Consider the following 14,675-nt stretch of genomic DNA (forward strand, 5'->3'; position numbering starts at 1 on the left):
GGAAAACTCACTGTGGCCCTTTGCCTTGAGTTTATGCTTTTTAAAAAATTTTACTTATTTTATTATTCATTTTTGGTTGCACTGGGTCTTCATTGATGCATGCAGGCTTTCTCTAGTTGCGGGAAACAGGCTGTTTGTTTGTTGTGGTGCACAGGCTTCTCACTGTGGTGGTTTTTCTTATTGTAAAGCATGGGCTTTAGGGTGCACAGATTTCAGCAGTTGCAGCTCACAGGCCCTAGAGCATGTAGGCTTCAGTAGTTGTGGCACGTGGGCTTAGTTGTTCCACGGCATGTGGAATCTTGCTGGACCAGGGATCAAATCTGTGTCCCTTCCCTTGGCAGGCAGATTCTTATTCACTGAGACACCAGGGAAGTCCTCATCTTGAAGGGCCACACGTGGCCCCTCCTGATTCCCGTGGCCATCAACAACAGCTCACCCTGCTGCACACAGATGGATGTGGGAGTCTGACCTCACTGTTCGGAAAACCCAGACGCTTTTACTGGGGGCACTTCCCTATAACGTCAGGCTGCCTTCCACGTGAGGCGTCTGATCTCAGAGACGCCGACCCTGTGTTCACTCTCGCCCAGTTCCACTGTCTTAGAGCGAGGGTGTCCTGGGCTTACTGTGATCGTATCCAGTTCTTTTGACTCCATGGTGGTTGTGTATTGCCTTGAGGATTGCCTCACCTAATCCCCCGAAACAAATATGCTGAAAATGAGTAGCTTCAAACTGAGATTCCTTTTTTTATTTATTATTACAAATGCTATTTATTTTCATTATTTTATATGTACCTTTATTCTTAGAAGGCCAAATGACTACACACAGACAGCTTTAGGACATTTTTCAAAGACTCTCAGATAAATAAAACTTAAATGCAGAGGCAACATAGGCCATCATGTGAGGTTCCTTTTTAATAGCAGATCTGCTCACAGATTCAGCTTCTCTTTTGGAAGGAGGAGTCTTCAGAGAGTCACCTGCAAAGGCCACAAGCGCCTGAGGGTCAGCAGTGTGCTTCAGTCATGTCAACTCTTGCAACCCTATAGATTATAGCCCTCAAGGCTCCTCTGCCCATGGAATTCTTCAGGCAAGAATACTGAAGTGGGTTGCCATTTCCTTCTCCAGGGGGTCTTCATGACCCTGGGATCGAACCCACATCTCTTATGTCTCCTGCATTGGCAGGCGAGTTCTTTACCACTAGTGCCATCTGGGAAGCAGTAGAGATGAGCGATTCTGTCAGGTTTTAGTGATGGGGGCCTGGGTTCTCGTGTCCTGTGTTTAATGACTCCAACCTTGGCTGCCATTGTGCTCGGTTCTCACACAAAGAAGGAACTAAAAACCACAGGTGATATCCTTAAGACTGCTGCCTGGCACTCGCCTGCCTACATGGGCTGGGAGTTTTGTTTTTTTTTTTTTTAATTTTATTTTTTGGCCATACCGCATGGCATGTGGGATCTTAGTTCCCACATGAGGGATGGAACCCTCACCCCCTGCATTGGAAGCTCAATTTCTTAACCACTGGATCACTAGGGAAGTCCCTGGGCTGGGGTTTCTTATTAAAAGTCTAGCGATACATTCTGACAAGCGTGAGTGGGCCAAACAGTAGCAATGGAAGAGATTTGTAATTCCTGGGATATTACACATGGTCAGCCTAGTATACCATGTAGAATTGACCTATATCAAAAAAAAAAAAAAAAGAATTGGCCCAGACAATGCATATCCATGAATGTAGGTTCCCAAAGGAGCATGAGCCCCAAGACCCATGTTAGCATGGAGGACTCTGTCCATCCTCATTACGCTGCATTATTCAGGGTTGGTCCTGGGCAGTCAGACTGCTGCTGTTCATTTTTAGGGGGTTAGTGGTGTTCAACACTGATGGGCACATGACAGGGATGTCAGCTGGGTCCTCCCTTCTGGATCGTGGCTCAAACATGGCTGCCTAGGGCTGAAGACTCTGGGAGATAGTGAAGGACAGGGAAGGCTGGTGTGCTACAGCCCATGGGGTTGCAAAGAGTCGGACACAACTTAGCGACTGAACAACAAGCACTGAAGACAGAGCAGCCCCACCAGGTTCAGGAGTCCTCATATGCAGGGACCCCTCACTCATGGTAGAACCATGGCAGATGCGCTGGAAGCAGAAATGGTTGGCTTGACTGGCAGGTGGAATTTTAAAGTGAGATACTCACTTACCATGGCTAATGTATTTCAGCTTCTCTAAAGGTGTGTGGGTGTTGTTAAATAATTCAAAATGTCGCCATGCCAGGCTCGACATGAACACCTGCACACAATTAGGCAGTTATATTTGTAAAACAGGCTGAGAATAGAAGAAATGGAATGCTTCATTTTTCCCCAGCCTCACACTGTCTTTAAGAGAGAGAGCTGAGTCCAGAGTGATTCATCCAGGTCCGTCTTGCTCTGGAACCAGCATCAGGGCTGTGGAGCTTCTGGGGATCACTGAGGTATCAGCAAGAATGGGCCAGAAGATCTGGGGAGCTGCACAGTCCACCCCACCCCACCACCCCAGGGGTGGAGTTAATGCACACAGAGTGTCAGTTTCCACAGGCAAGCATGTTAATTAACAGTGTAGATGATTCTCCCGCCCCATGTTCTCCCCCCTGGAATGCTGAAGACTGGTGTGTGGGGCTTATCCACGCTGGAATTTTGAAAGCAAGAATGATGTTACTGTACTCCAGTTAAATTTCTGATTTCCTGACATCTGACCAGTTTCTTCCCATGGCTGGCTCGGTTTTCAGACACTGCTACAGCCAGTAGGGGAGGCGTATGTTATTTCTGTCCTTCCCTTTTTGACTTTTTTCAGCTCTTCCATTTCTATCTTCCAGGTATTCCAGTCAAAAGAGGTACCTGAAAAGACATCATCACCTGAAGAATCCATCAGGATGACCAAAGGCATCACCATGGCAACGGCCAAAGCTGTGGCCGCTGGGAACTCTTGTCGACAGGAGGATGTGATAGCCACCGCCAATCTGAGCCGGAAGGCCGTGTCGGACATGTTGACGGCCTGCAAGGTAAAGGCCTCGGCATTGATTGGGGTGGGTAGGGTGGTGCTCTGCCGTGGCTAAGCTGTTGCAGTCAGTCTGGAGAGGGGGCAGGACTGGCCATGTGTAGGAGTGAGCAGCTCGGTACCCTGGTCTTTGTGATAGAGTGCATGCTGGTGGCAGGTGTGCCCATCAGCCAAGGGAGGTGGCTCTCTGGAGGTAGTTTTGTATTTAAGAGGGCGTGGACTTGGTCTGCTGACTTACCCTCCCACTTTGTCTCTCAGTTCTTCCTAAACAGGCGGGATACCTTCTTGCAGGGGCTGTACTAGGGGCTGTTCTGGCAGGAGTGGAGCAGGACTGAGGTTTTGTCCCAGGCCCTCCAAAACTGCACCCCTCATCAGCCTGCACCCTTACCTGAGTCCTCGATCAGCCCTTCTGCGCCAGGAAGGGTGTTGCCATAATTGGGTGAGGGAGTGAGTTAGAGGAACCAAAGAGCACCAGGCATCTTGGGGAAGCTCTTCCGACCCTTAGGGAGACAGCAGGGGCGGCTGCCCTGCGCTGGTGCTCTTGGAGGGAGCTGGGGAGACCTGAGCTTTATAACATTCACTTTATTTTACATCTGCTAAGCCAAGGAGCCATAAGAGGTCCCCCACCTCCCACTGAGCAGCCCCACCCCAGTCCTGCACCCTTCTGGAACCCTGACTTCTCCCCATGATGGATCAGTGACACCTCACCCCCACCCTACCCCCACCACCCTGGTCAGCAGATGGAGATGAACCACAGAAGGGGAAGAGCAGCTGTTGCACCTTGGGGTCCTTGGGAACAGGCCCTTCTCTGTGGTGATGTGAGTTGTGGGGAGAGCTGGTGCAGGGTCAGACGATGGCCTCTCCGGTTCCTCGCAGGGGTAGGATGGGCTGGTGTCCCTGGGCAGAGGCAGGGCGAGGCAGTCAGGCTGAAGGACTGAGTGTGGGAAACAGCACCACATTTCCTGGTCCCCAGGAGGTGGGGGAGGGGAGGGAGTGAGGGACAGGGGTAGGTGGGAGGAAAAGAGGGTGACAAGAGGGTTGGGCCACTGTCACGAGTTCCACGTGTGCTGGGCCAGGGAGTTTAGACTCTCCTCGGGCCCCAAGTATAGGTTTATTATTTTATTTATTTTTATTTATTTATTTGCTTGTGTTGGATCTTAGTCGTGTCACGAGGGATCTTTCCTTGCAGCGCACGGACTCTAGTTGTGGCATGTGGGCTCCAGACAGCATGGGCTCAACAGCTGTGACGTGAGGATGTAATTGCCCCTTGACATCTTGGCATGTGGGATCTTAGTTCCCTGACCAGGGATCAAGCCCACATCCCCTAAATTGCAAGGCAGATTCTTAACCACTGGACCACTGGGAAAGTCTCCCAAGTACAGTTTTGATGCACTCAATGGGATCTGCCCTGGCAGAAGTGATCATTCTGGTTTGGGTTATAACCTCCATCACAGCAGTATTTGCCAGCCAGATACGGCTAGTGAGCACCACCACAGTGCACATGCAGGGCACTCTGTAGCTTTGGAAGGGCAGGTGTGTATGTTCTGTCATTCGATCCTAGATGGGAAGGGTAAGGGAATTCTTCTAATTAGGAATTCTCCTAATTTGATTGGAGAGATGATGTGGCCTGACCAAAGTCACACTTACAATCAGAACCAGAACTGAGGTCAGACCTTCTGAGCTCTGGGCCAGTCTGTTTCTGCTCCTTGTGGCCTCCCAGTCACAGAGATCAAGGTTACCGTGGTTGATGAACAATGGGTACCTCTGTCTCCGTGTTATAGATGTGAAATGGAAGACAGCTCCGATTTTCCTCCTATGTGTTCCCCTCTTCAGGGGAAGAGGTTAAGGATTAAAGTAGAGGTGCCATTGGCCTAGCCCTGACTCTTCATTGTGATCTCGCCCTGGATCAAGCCATCCTGATTTTGCAGGACTAAATAACAGCCAGAGCTTCTCATGCCAACATCAGACTTGATGACAAGGGTCACTGCTGAGCCCGAAGACTCCTCTCAGGACAGAACTTACTGATGCTTACATTTCCTGTGGTCTCTGGTATCTCCCATCCCTTGCAGAAAGGAAATGAGGCAGCTTGCCAGAAAGGGTGTGCAGTAAATATGTAGAAAACCAGGAATGCCAGTTGGTGGGCCAAGAAGGAACAATTCTGTGCCAACCAGAGGGCTACATGGCCATATTTGAACACCACCTTTGGGGCTGAGCAGGGCAAAAACAAGTGTAGAAGGACACATACTGACTCATCTTATCAGACATGGAGGATTACATTAATTGCTCCAATGGGGACATAGACTTCCCTACACCCCCAGTTAATTCCAGTGTGTCTTTCTTTCTGAGTGTACTTTCATGTTCATATGTCTTTATCAGATACAACTTCATATCTCCAATTACAATTAATGTTACATGACTATTTCTTTGTTACTGTAAGTCATTATAACTGATTTCTTTAATAAGCACAAAATACATTGTTAATGAATATACTCTTTCCCCTACTATCAGCTATTTAGATTATCTGCACTTTCCTTAATCATCAACTTCAGTGGACATCTTTGGGCATCTTTGGGTTTTTTTTCTATACTTTGGATAATATCCTTAGGCAAAATTCCCAGAAGTAGAGTTAGTGGGTCAAATGGACTTTCCAGTTATTGCTAGGTTGCTTTCCCCAAGGGTTCTGCCAAGTTAGAGCCACCAGCAGTGATGACCAGCAGTGATCATCAGCACCCATGCAGCTCTCAATGAGGGCCTTGTGCATTACCTACTAGAGGAGCATCATAGTCCTTGTCTTCCCCCTTGAACCAGACCTGGTCTCTGTCCTCATACTTGGAGACACAGGGGAGCAAGGCTGATGAAAGTGTGGGAGAAGTTAAAGGCCTGGCCTGTTAGTCCTCAAATGAATAAAACCAGGCTCATAAATGATAGATGCTAGCCACTCAAATTGGGAGGGCAGGTGAGGAGAAGTCCCCAGTCCTTGGGAAGAAGGATTCGACTGGAGGAAGCATGGAGACAGGTCACTCTTCCCCTTCTGCCTTGACCTTTTATCCTAATGCATGATTTGTGTTTGTCCTGACTTGTGATTTTTTTGCAGTTTTCTATTTTTTGTATTCTTGTAAGCCCCTTTGAGTTCTTTCCAGAGTGAAGTTATAGCAGGAAAGGCTAAATGGGTAGGATTGCCAGACTGAGCAAAAAAACAAAAAAACCAGGGTGCCCCATACTTAGGCTAAAGGTTTTCATTGTTTATTCGAAATTCAAACGTCACTGGTGGCCCCGGGAATGGACATGCCATGTGAAATGATATCTCTTGAGTAACTCAAGTCAGCAGGTCACAAATACAAAAAGAAGCGGGGCCAGATGCTGTGTTAACCATATGTCCTGCTTTGCTTATCTTGACATGTATAATGTGAGTTGAGTTATTTATGGCACCGCTGAGGGTGCTGGGGAGCTTGTTCTCTGAAGGTTCCCAGGAGCCAGTGGGCCCGGTCAGGAGACTGGCTATGTTTGCAGTGTGGTCTGGTTACAGAGTGAGGAATTTCTTACCTTACAATAAAAGATGTGAGGGTCAGCATGATGAGAAAGGAAGAAAAAAGGGGCCAGATTTACTTGCTTTTGTCTGGCCCTGGGGCACTGGAAAAAGCAAGACACAAACTTGTCAGGGAACCTACAGTGGAAACAGGCAGGACATACGGGACCACCTGGCCGCCTGGCCCACTTGCCGCCTGGTTCTCCTGTCTTGAGATGACATTCCTTTCTTTCTCCAGCAAGCTTCCTTCCACCCCGACGTCAGTGAGGAGGTGCGCACCAGAGCCTTGCGGTACGGGACGGAGTGCACCCTCGGCTACCTGGACCTCCTGGAGCACGTCTTGGTGGTGAGGAGGGCGGTGGGCGGGGCTGGGGCTGGGGAGGAGCCGAGCATCCTTTCCTTGGGAAAATCCCACTTAGAGCTTCATGCAAACTCCACTTACGAGGCTCGGACTAGATTGAGCCGAAAAGCTCAATCTCACATCGCACTGCTCCAACTCACAAGATACAGGTGTGGACTGGAGGGAGGTGCTATTTGAATCCAAAAGAACTGGGGAGGTTTGGAAGATAGCTTGTTCAAGGAGTCATAAACACCCCAGGAGAGACTTGACAGTAGCTCCCCTCCCTTCGTTACTTTTGCTTCTTCCCAAACCCAAACAACAACAAAAAAAAGATCCATCACTTTCAGATATACAACACATGTACCTCAAAGACTGTCAAGCCTTTTGATTCTCTGGGCATTGAAATTTTTCTTTTTTCAAGCAACCACATGAGGCTCACAGGGCAAAGGAAGGATCCAAAACTCAAAGATGTCTGGCCTCTTGGTTGAGGTCACCAGCTACTAATGACAGACCTGGGACCATGTCCTGCTTTTTATTCTCAGCTATCCCCATTCTAGCATTTCAGTGCCTTCTCTTTAAATTACCCTCTGATGTTAAGCATTTTTGGTTTTCTAAGGGAGCCGTACTTATATTCTTCACCCAGGTAACTGTTGTTTAGTCACTAAGTCATGTCCAACTCTTTGGAACCCCATGGACTGTAGCCCGCCAGGCTCCTCTTTTCCATAGGATTTTCCAGGCAAGAATACTGGAGTGGGTTGCCACTTTCTTCTCCAGGAGATATTCCTGACCCAGAGATCGAACCCACATCTCCTGCATGGGCAGGCAGATTCTTTACCACTGAGCCACCAGTAACTGTGGTCGGTACAAAAGTGTATCTTTTGTTAGAGTGACCAGTCTGGGGTTCCTCACATTGGGCTCCCAAAGCCTGAATACTTGTGAGTAGAATACTTGTCAGTAGAACACTTGTGAGAGAATGAAGCCAGTAAGGCTTCCAAAAGGTATCTTTTTTTTGATGAGACGATCTGTTCTGGACACATGGAATCTTGTTATGTCCAAACATTAGAAAGCATAGTGGAAACAGTCTTAGGCTAAGGTTTAGAACCCTCGAATTCAAATCCAGGCTCTGCCAAGAAACTAGCTGCACAACCGCCATCTATCTGGGCTTGAGTTTGCTCAGATGTTAGACAGGCAGCTTATTCAGGATTAAGTGAGACTGTGGGGAGGCCAGGGCACTGGCTGAGCTCACGTCTGCTACACACTTCATTGAAATACTTCTGGAACGTGTCCGTCCTGGCTGAGTGGAGATGTGGGGCTGCAGCAACAGTGCCCACCTTGCTTCCTAAGTGGGGGCTCTCCCCTGACCCCCTGTTTCTCCTTGTCTCTCCTATGCTTTGATTTCTGACTCAGTTGTTTAATAATTCGTTGTTGTTCAGCTGCTGTGTCCTGCCCTTTGTGACCCCATGGTTTGCAGCATGCCAGGCTCCTCTGTCCTCTACTGTCTCCTGGAGTTTGCTCAGACTCATGTCCATTGAGTCGGTGATGCCATCCAACCATCTCATCCTCTGCCGCCCCTTCTACTGCTGCCCTCAATCTTTCCCAGCATCAGGGTCTCTTCCAGTCAGTCGGCTCCTTGCATCAGGTGGCCAAATTATTGGAGCTTCAGCTTCATTATCAGTCCTTCTGATGAATATTCAGAGTTGATTTCCTTTAGGATTGACTGATTTGATCTCCTTGCTATCTAAGAGATTCTCAAGAGTCTTCTCCAGCACCACAATTCTGGCATCTTCCTATTACTCACAGGAGGGATCCTCACTTCACCTGTTTTCTCTAGGTCCGTTTCTTGGTTAATCCATATTTTTTCCCGCTTCTGTGTCTGTATCTGTGTTGCACTGACAACTGACTCAGGGTTGGTAGGTCCAGGCCCCTGCACACCTTTGCTCGTTAACCATTTGACGAGAATGTTACTGCATTGAGGCCCATCTGCAGCGGCGTCTCTGCCAAATGCCTGAAGCTGCATGGAACAGATGCAGCAGCCTTCAAGGCAAACAGTGAAGATGTTGAGTTTCCTTCCCACCTAGTCCAGGGTGAGTTCTGTCTGCATGAGGAAGGACAGGTGCCCACACTTGTTTTGAGAAGTTTCTCCCAAGGGAGAAGGAAAAGGGAGCCCTCATAGGGTCCCCTCCTTGACCTGAAGCCACCTGTAGCCCCTCTCCCAGTATCTGGGAACCAGGTGCGGTATCCACCAAGGCGCCTCCTGTCTCCTCAGCTCCTCACCCTGCACGCCGTGTGTTAGTGTCAGAAGACAAGGCCTCCTGGGGGTGGGGGCCAGGGGGAATGGTCGGCCTCTTTGCTCAAAAAGAAGCCCAGGATTCCAGGTCTCGGTGAACATGAGGGAAGACCTAGGAGCCGTTCCCAGGCCACACACTCAGAGACCCCAGCTTTATGGCCACTTAATGACTGTGTCGGACTTCCCAGGTGACGCTAGTGGTAAAGAACCCACCTGCCGATGCAGGAAACATAAGAGACTCATGTTCAGTCCCTGGGTCTGGAAGATCCCCTGGAGGAGGGCGTGGCAACCCATGCAATACTCCTGCCTGGAGAATCCCATGGACAGAGAAGCCTGGAGGGCTACAGTCCATAGGGTTGCAAAGAGTCAGACACAACTAAAGCGACTTAACACGGACACAATGACGGTCAGGCATCAGCCCTAGTGATAATCAGTAGGTTCTTCTGGAACAGGAAGGACACATTCCACAGGGAGACTCCACATCACCTGTGATTTAGGAGGTTTCATGTGAGGCCAGAGACTGGCAAGAGGGGAGCGACCACTCGCTTCTTTTCATGGACCCCACAAGCACCACTGCAGCTTACAGCTGGATGTGCTTCCCTGATGTTTTCTGTTATGAGTTCTTCCTGATATTTACTAAAGAAACAGGACTCTGAAACCTTGTTTTCAAACCTCATTGGGTTGATTGTGTGGTGGTCGATGTGTCTGTTAGAAGCCTGCCACCCGAATTTCTTTTTATTTTTCTATACAGTTATTATCATTGTAACCCATAAATAAATAGAAGTATAAATGTCCTGTTTCCCCAAAGTTGTTTTGAGATTTATGGTATGAAAAACACTGGTGCTAAATTGAAATCACTAATAGGAAGAAAAGCTCGATGACATGAAAACTTTTATACAGCATACAGAATTGGTCTCATGTTTTGCAAGAAGGATGTTTTTGCCTTTTTATGGTGACAAGTGCTTATGGTTCTTATGTCCAAGGAGATAAGAATGAAATCACATCAAATAATTGCTTTAAAAAATTAGCTCATATATTTGTGTCTCTTTAGAGACTTGCGCATATTCCATAAAGGATTTTTCCAATAAAAATACAGGAAGGAAACATCCAGATAATGTTCATTATCATAAACATGAAAAATACCAGTTCCTAAGGGAAAACGGTAGAACCTCTGTGACAGCGTTCCGTCCTCTAAGCTGCAGACAGTTGTAGTTTCCTTGGTCCTGCAGCTGAAAATAAGCTCACATTTCACCTCATGTGCCCTCGCTCCTTCTCCAAACAGATTTGAAAGAAATTTGAGCTCATACGATGCTAAGTATGAGGAAGGTTGTTCCCCATGAGAGGCGTGCGTGCTTAGTTGCTCAGTTGTGTCCAACTCTGTGTGACCCCATGAACCACAGCCCGCCAGGCCCCTCTGTCCATTTCCCAGACAAGAATACTGGAGTGGGTTGCCTTTCCTTCTCCAGGGGATCTTCCCAACCCAGGGATAGAACCCACATCTATACTGCAGGCAGGTTCTTTACGTGAGGCACCGAGGAAGCCTCCACGTGAGGACCATGAGCTATAAGGCCGCTTAGGACAGAGCTGGTGGAGCCCCGACCCAAGAGGAAATGAGGAAATGGAAATGCACAGACATAGACACTAGTGTTCACTTCTGAGGGCTCTGAGACAGAGTCAGATAAAGAAAGCCAAATTGCAAATTTAGAGAAGACTTTGGATTTATTTGGAAATTAACTTTAGGGTAGAGGGAAAGAATACTAAGATAAGCTATTTGAGAGTGGTGAATAAAAAAGCAGTTAAAACTAGAGATTTACACACACACACACACCATACACCCATACACACACACTCACACACCATACACCCATACACACACACATACCATACACACACACACACACTCACACACACTCACACACACCGTACACCCATACATACACACACACCATACACCCATACACACACACACACACACCGTACACCCATACACACACACTCACACACCGTACACCCACACACACACACATACCATACACACACACACACACACACTCACACACACCGTACACCCATACACACACATACACACCATACACCCACACACACACACACACACCATACACCCATACACACACACACACACACACCATACACCCATACACACACACTCACACACCATACACCCATACACACACACACACACACACTCACACACCGTACACCCACACCCACACACCATACACCCATACACACACACACACACCATGCACACACACACACACCGTACACCCATACACACACACACACACACCCCATATACCCACACATACACACCATACACCCACACATACACACACACCATACACCCATACACACACACACACACCATACACACACACACACACACCATATACCCACACACACCATACACCCACACACACACTCTCACACCATACACCCACACACACACACCATATACCCACACACACACACTCACACCATACACACATACACACACATACACCATATACCCACTTACACGCACACACATACCCCACACTCCCCAGCCTGCCCTCCTCCTCACTTCGAGAAAGTATCTGGCAATTTAGAGGAATAAACTGAGGTCCCTTTCAAGTGGTCCAAGGAAGTTCAGCTGTCTTCTTTAGGGGCCGTTTTTCTTAAATTTAGACACGTGAAAATGTGGGAGAAGGTATCCTGCTTTGGCTTGTTCCGTTCAAATATCCTAGAGGCAAGGATTCCTCACCTGTTTTGGCTGTTTTGTATATTTTAGTTTTACTTTAGAAAAAAAATCTTAAAACACAGAAAACCATGTCAACATTTGTGTGTCTACCATCTATAATTAACTAACTTTTTAAATTAATATCTTGTCTTATTTGGTTCAGATTCTTATTTTGTTTAAAAAAAAACTCTCAATAATAATTAATTTTATATCCTTTACCAATACCATTCTCCTGTTTTTCTCTACTGAGGCACGAATAACTATCATGATTTCAGCTTTCTTAACCTTTTGTGGATTTGGGTCTCCCTGAATTAGCTAAAAACCCATTTCCTGCCATGTCCCTACCCTCATCAGAGAAACATCAGCTCATAAACACAAATGTCCTTTAAACTGTTAGGAGGATTCCCAGACACCCAGCCGGATCCTTTGGGAATTTAGAAACTCCAAATCGAGAACTCCTCCTTGGGGAATGTTTTGTTTGTTTGAGAATCTAGTTATCAGTCTACAAACAGAGGGATCTAATTTAGGCAGAGCCCTGTCCTTGCTGCCCCGGGAGCTCCTTTATGCAGCTCTAGCTGTGCCTGTTTGAGTAGCCTTGGCCTTCTGCATTTGCTGTTGGCTGGTCTGTCATGGAGGATTTCTTCTGCAGGATGAGAGACAGCCAGTTGGCCTCTGCGGCGACCACAGTTCAATATTGCTGCTAACCCACAATATGAGCTCTTTGACAGGGTTAAAATTACCCTCACTTTCACTAGCAGCACTTTAATTTCTTCTATCTGTTGCCTGCTATTAGAAATCATGTTGACTTAATTGCAGAATAAAAATAGAACTCCTTTGCTCTGCCTTGTCTAAATAGGGTGCTTTGTTGTCAGGGCCGTTCCCTTCCTTAGAGCCAGAGTGTATACAGAAGTGGTGTTCTCTTTCCATCAAAGTTCTTTTAAAGACAGAAGTCTTTCACCACTCCACTTGGATGATTTAAGTGAATCTCCCTACCACACCCTTCACTTTTGTTTCAGCTTTATTGAGGCATAGCTAACATACAATAAACACATATTTGAAGTTTACCGTTTGAGTGCTAATATTTGAATACATCTGTGAAAACATCACCACAATCCAAACAATGAGTATATCCATTACTCTTCAAAACTTCCAGGCAGCCACTGATCTGCATTTTGTTATTATAGATTTGCTTACACTTGCCAGACCTTTATATAAAGGTAATCATCTAGTGTGTACTCTTCTTTGTCTAGCTTCTTTCACTCAGCATCAGTATTTTTAATTCCATCCACATTCTTGTGTGCAGCAGTTATTTGACCCCTTTTATTGTTGCATGGTGTTGTCTAATCTGTTTCCCTGCTGATGGATACTTGGGTTATTTCCAGGTTTGATAGTTAAAAATAAAGCTGCTAAGAGCATCCTATATATGTCTTTCTGTCTATATGTTTTCATTATCTTGGATAAATATATTAAAGTGGAATATTTATATCATAGGATGGGTATATTTTTAACTTCCTAGGAAACTACTGAATTCTTTTGTAAAGTGGTTATTTCCACTAGCAGTGTATGAGAGTTCCCATTTCTCCATGTCTTTGTGAGCCCTTAGAATGGTCAGTCTTTTCAATTTTATCCATTCTAGTGGGCATGAGGTGATATCTTATTGTGGTTTCTTTTTTAGTATTTATATATATTTGGCTGCACCAGGTCTTAGTTTGGGCATGTGAGATCTAGTTCCCTGACCAGGGATTGAACCCTGGCCCCCTGTACTGGGCGCATGGAGTCCCAGCCACTGGACCACCGGAAAAGTCTACTGTGGTTTTAATTTACAACATGGAGTATCTTTTATGTACCTGTTTGCCTTCTGTATATCTTCTCAGATGATCTCTGTTCAGATCTTTTGCCCTTTTTAATTGGGTTTTTGTCTGATTGAACTTTTAGAGTTCTTTATATTTTCTAGGCATGAGTTCTTTGTCACGTCGGTGGAAAACATGAATAGTCAATCAAAGAAAGAAATGGAAATTTTTATTTGAGTGAACCTGAGGATTATAACCTGGGAGACAGTCTCTCAGAGAGCTCTGAGAACTGTTTTGAAGAGATAAGTGAGAAGACGGGCATCAGGATATATGTGGTTTTAGCAGAGTACATACAATCAAGCACTCGTCTCGGGAGAAGCTTGCTGCTAGTAACTAGAAACAGACATCTTAGTTTAAGGTTTTAGTGCTTTCAAAGTATAGGAAGATGTAAGAATTCAGGTTCATTTTTAAAATCTCCTGAAAATATCTAATTCTCTGAGGACCAGTTCAGTCAGTTTTCCTGGAGTGCAAAGGGCCTCATCCTTGCCCTGAGTTTCTTTCAGGATGTGCTGTAGGTCAGTAACTTAGTGGAGAATGACTTAATCCTTACAGGCCTGGATGGTGGGCAACATTCTTCATTTTACACTCCCTTCCCTTTCAGTTTTAATTGCAACCAGAGGTTGGAAGGCATTTTGTGACCAATTTGTTCCACTGCACTAGAAATGCTCATTCGCAGGTCAGGCCGGGATTTTGTTGATAGGCCACTCAGTGTGCTATTATAGGACCAGGCCCTGTTAACAGTAACCAGAGGCCTCCGGACCGCCTGTCTTACTAGTCTGTTATGGGCCAGGATGCAGTCCCCTCTTGTTTCTTCTTCCCATATCATGAGTTACACTGTTACAGTCGTTGATGTCATGGCACTATATATTTGGTCAATCATTTCAATTCACCTAGTCACTATTAGTTTTATCTG

At 46.5% G+C, this 14,675-nt stretch overlaps 1 protein-coding gene across 10 annotated transcripts in view; it reads left to right on the forward strand.

Annotated features, from left to right (window-relative positions):
- The window catches only part of TLN2 (talin 2), a 479,630-nt gene that overhangs the window by 437,406 nt on the left and 27,549 nt on the right, over positions 1 to 14,675 (forward strand). For all 10 annotated transcript variants that reach the window (XM_043918839.1, XM_043918846.1, XM_043918841.1 and 7 more), the window contains 2 exons: positions 2,838 to 3,023; positions 6,784 to 6,891. In XM_043918839.1, coding sequence (XP_043774774.1) covers positions 2,838 to 3,023; positions 6,784 to 6,891 — 294 coding nt within the window. The remainder of the gene's footprint in view (positions 1 to 2,837; positions 3,024 to 6,783; positions 6,892 to 14,675) is intronic.

Source organism: Cervus elaphus, chromosome 12, assembly GCF_910594005.1.
Source record: "Cervus elaphus chromosome 12, mCerEla1.1, whole genome shotgun sequence".
In the NCBI taxonomy this organism is placed as follows: Eukaryota; Metazoa; Chordata; class Mammalia; order Artiodactyla; family Cervidae; genus Cervus; species Cervus elaphus.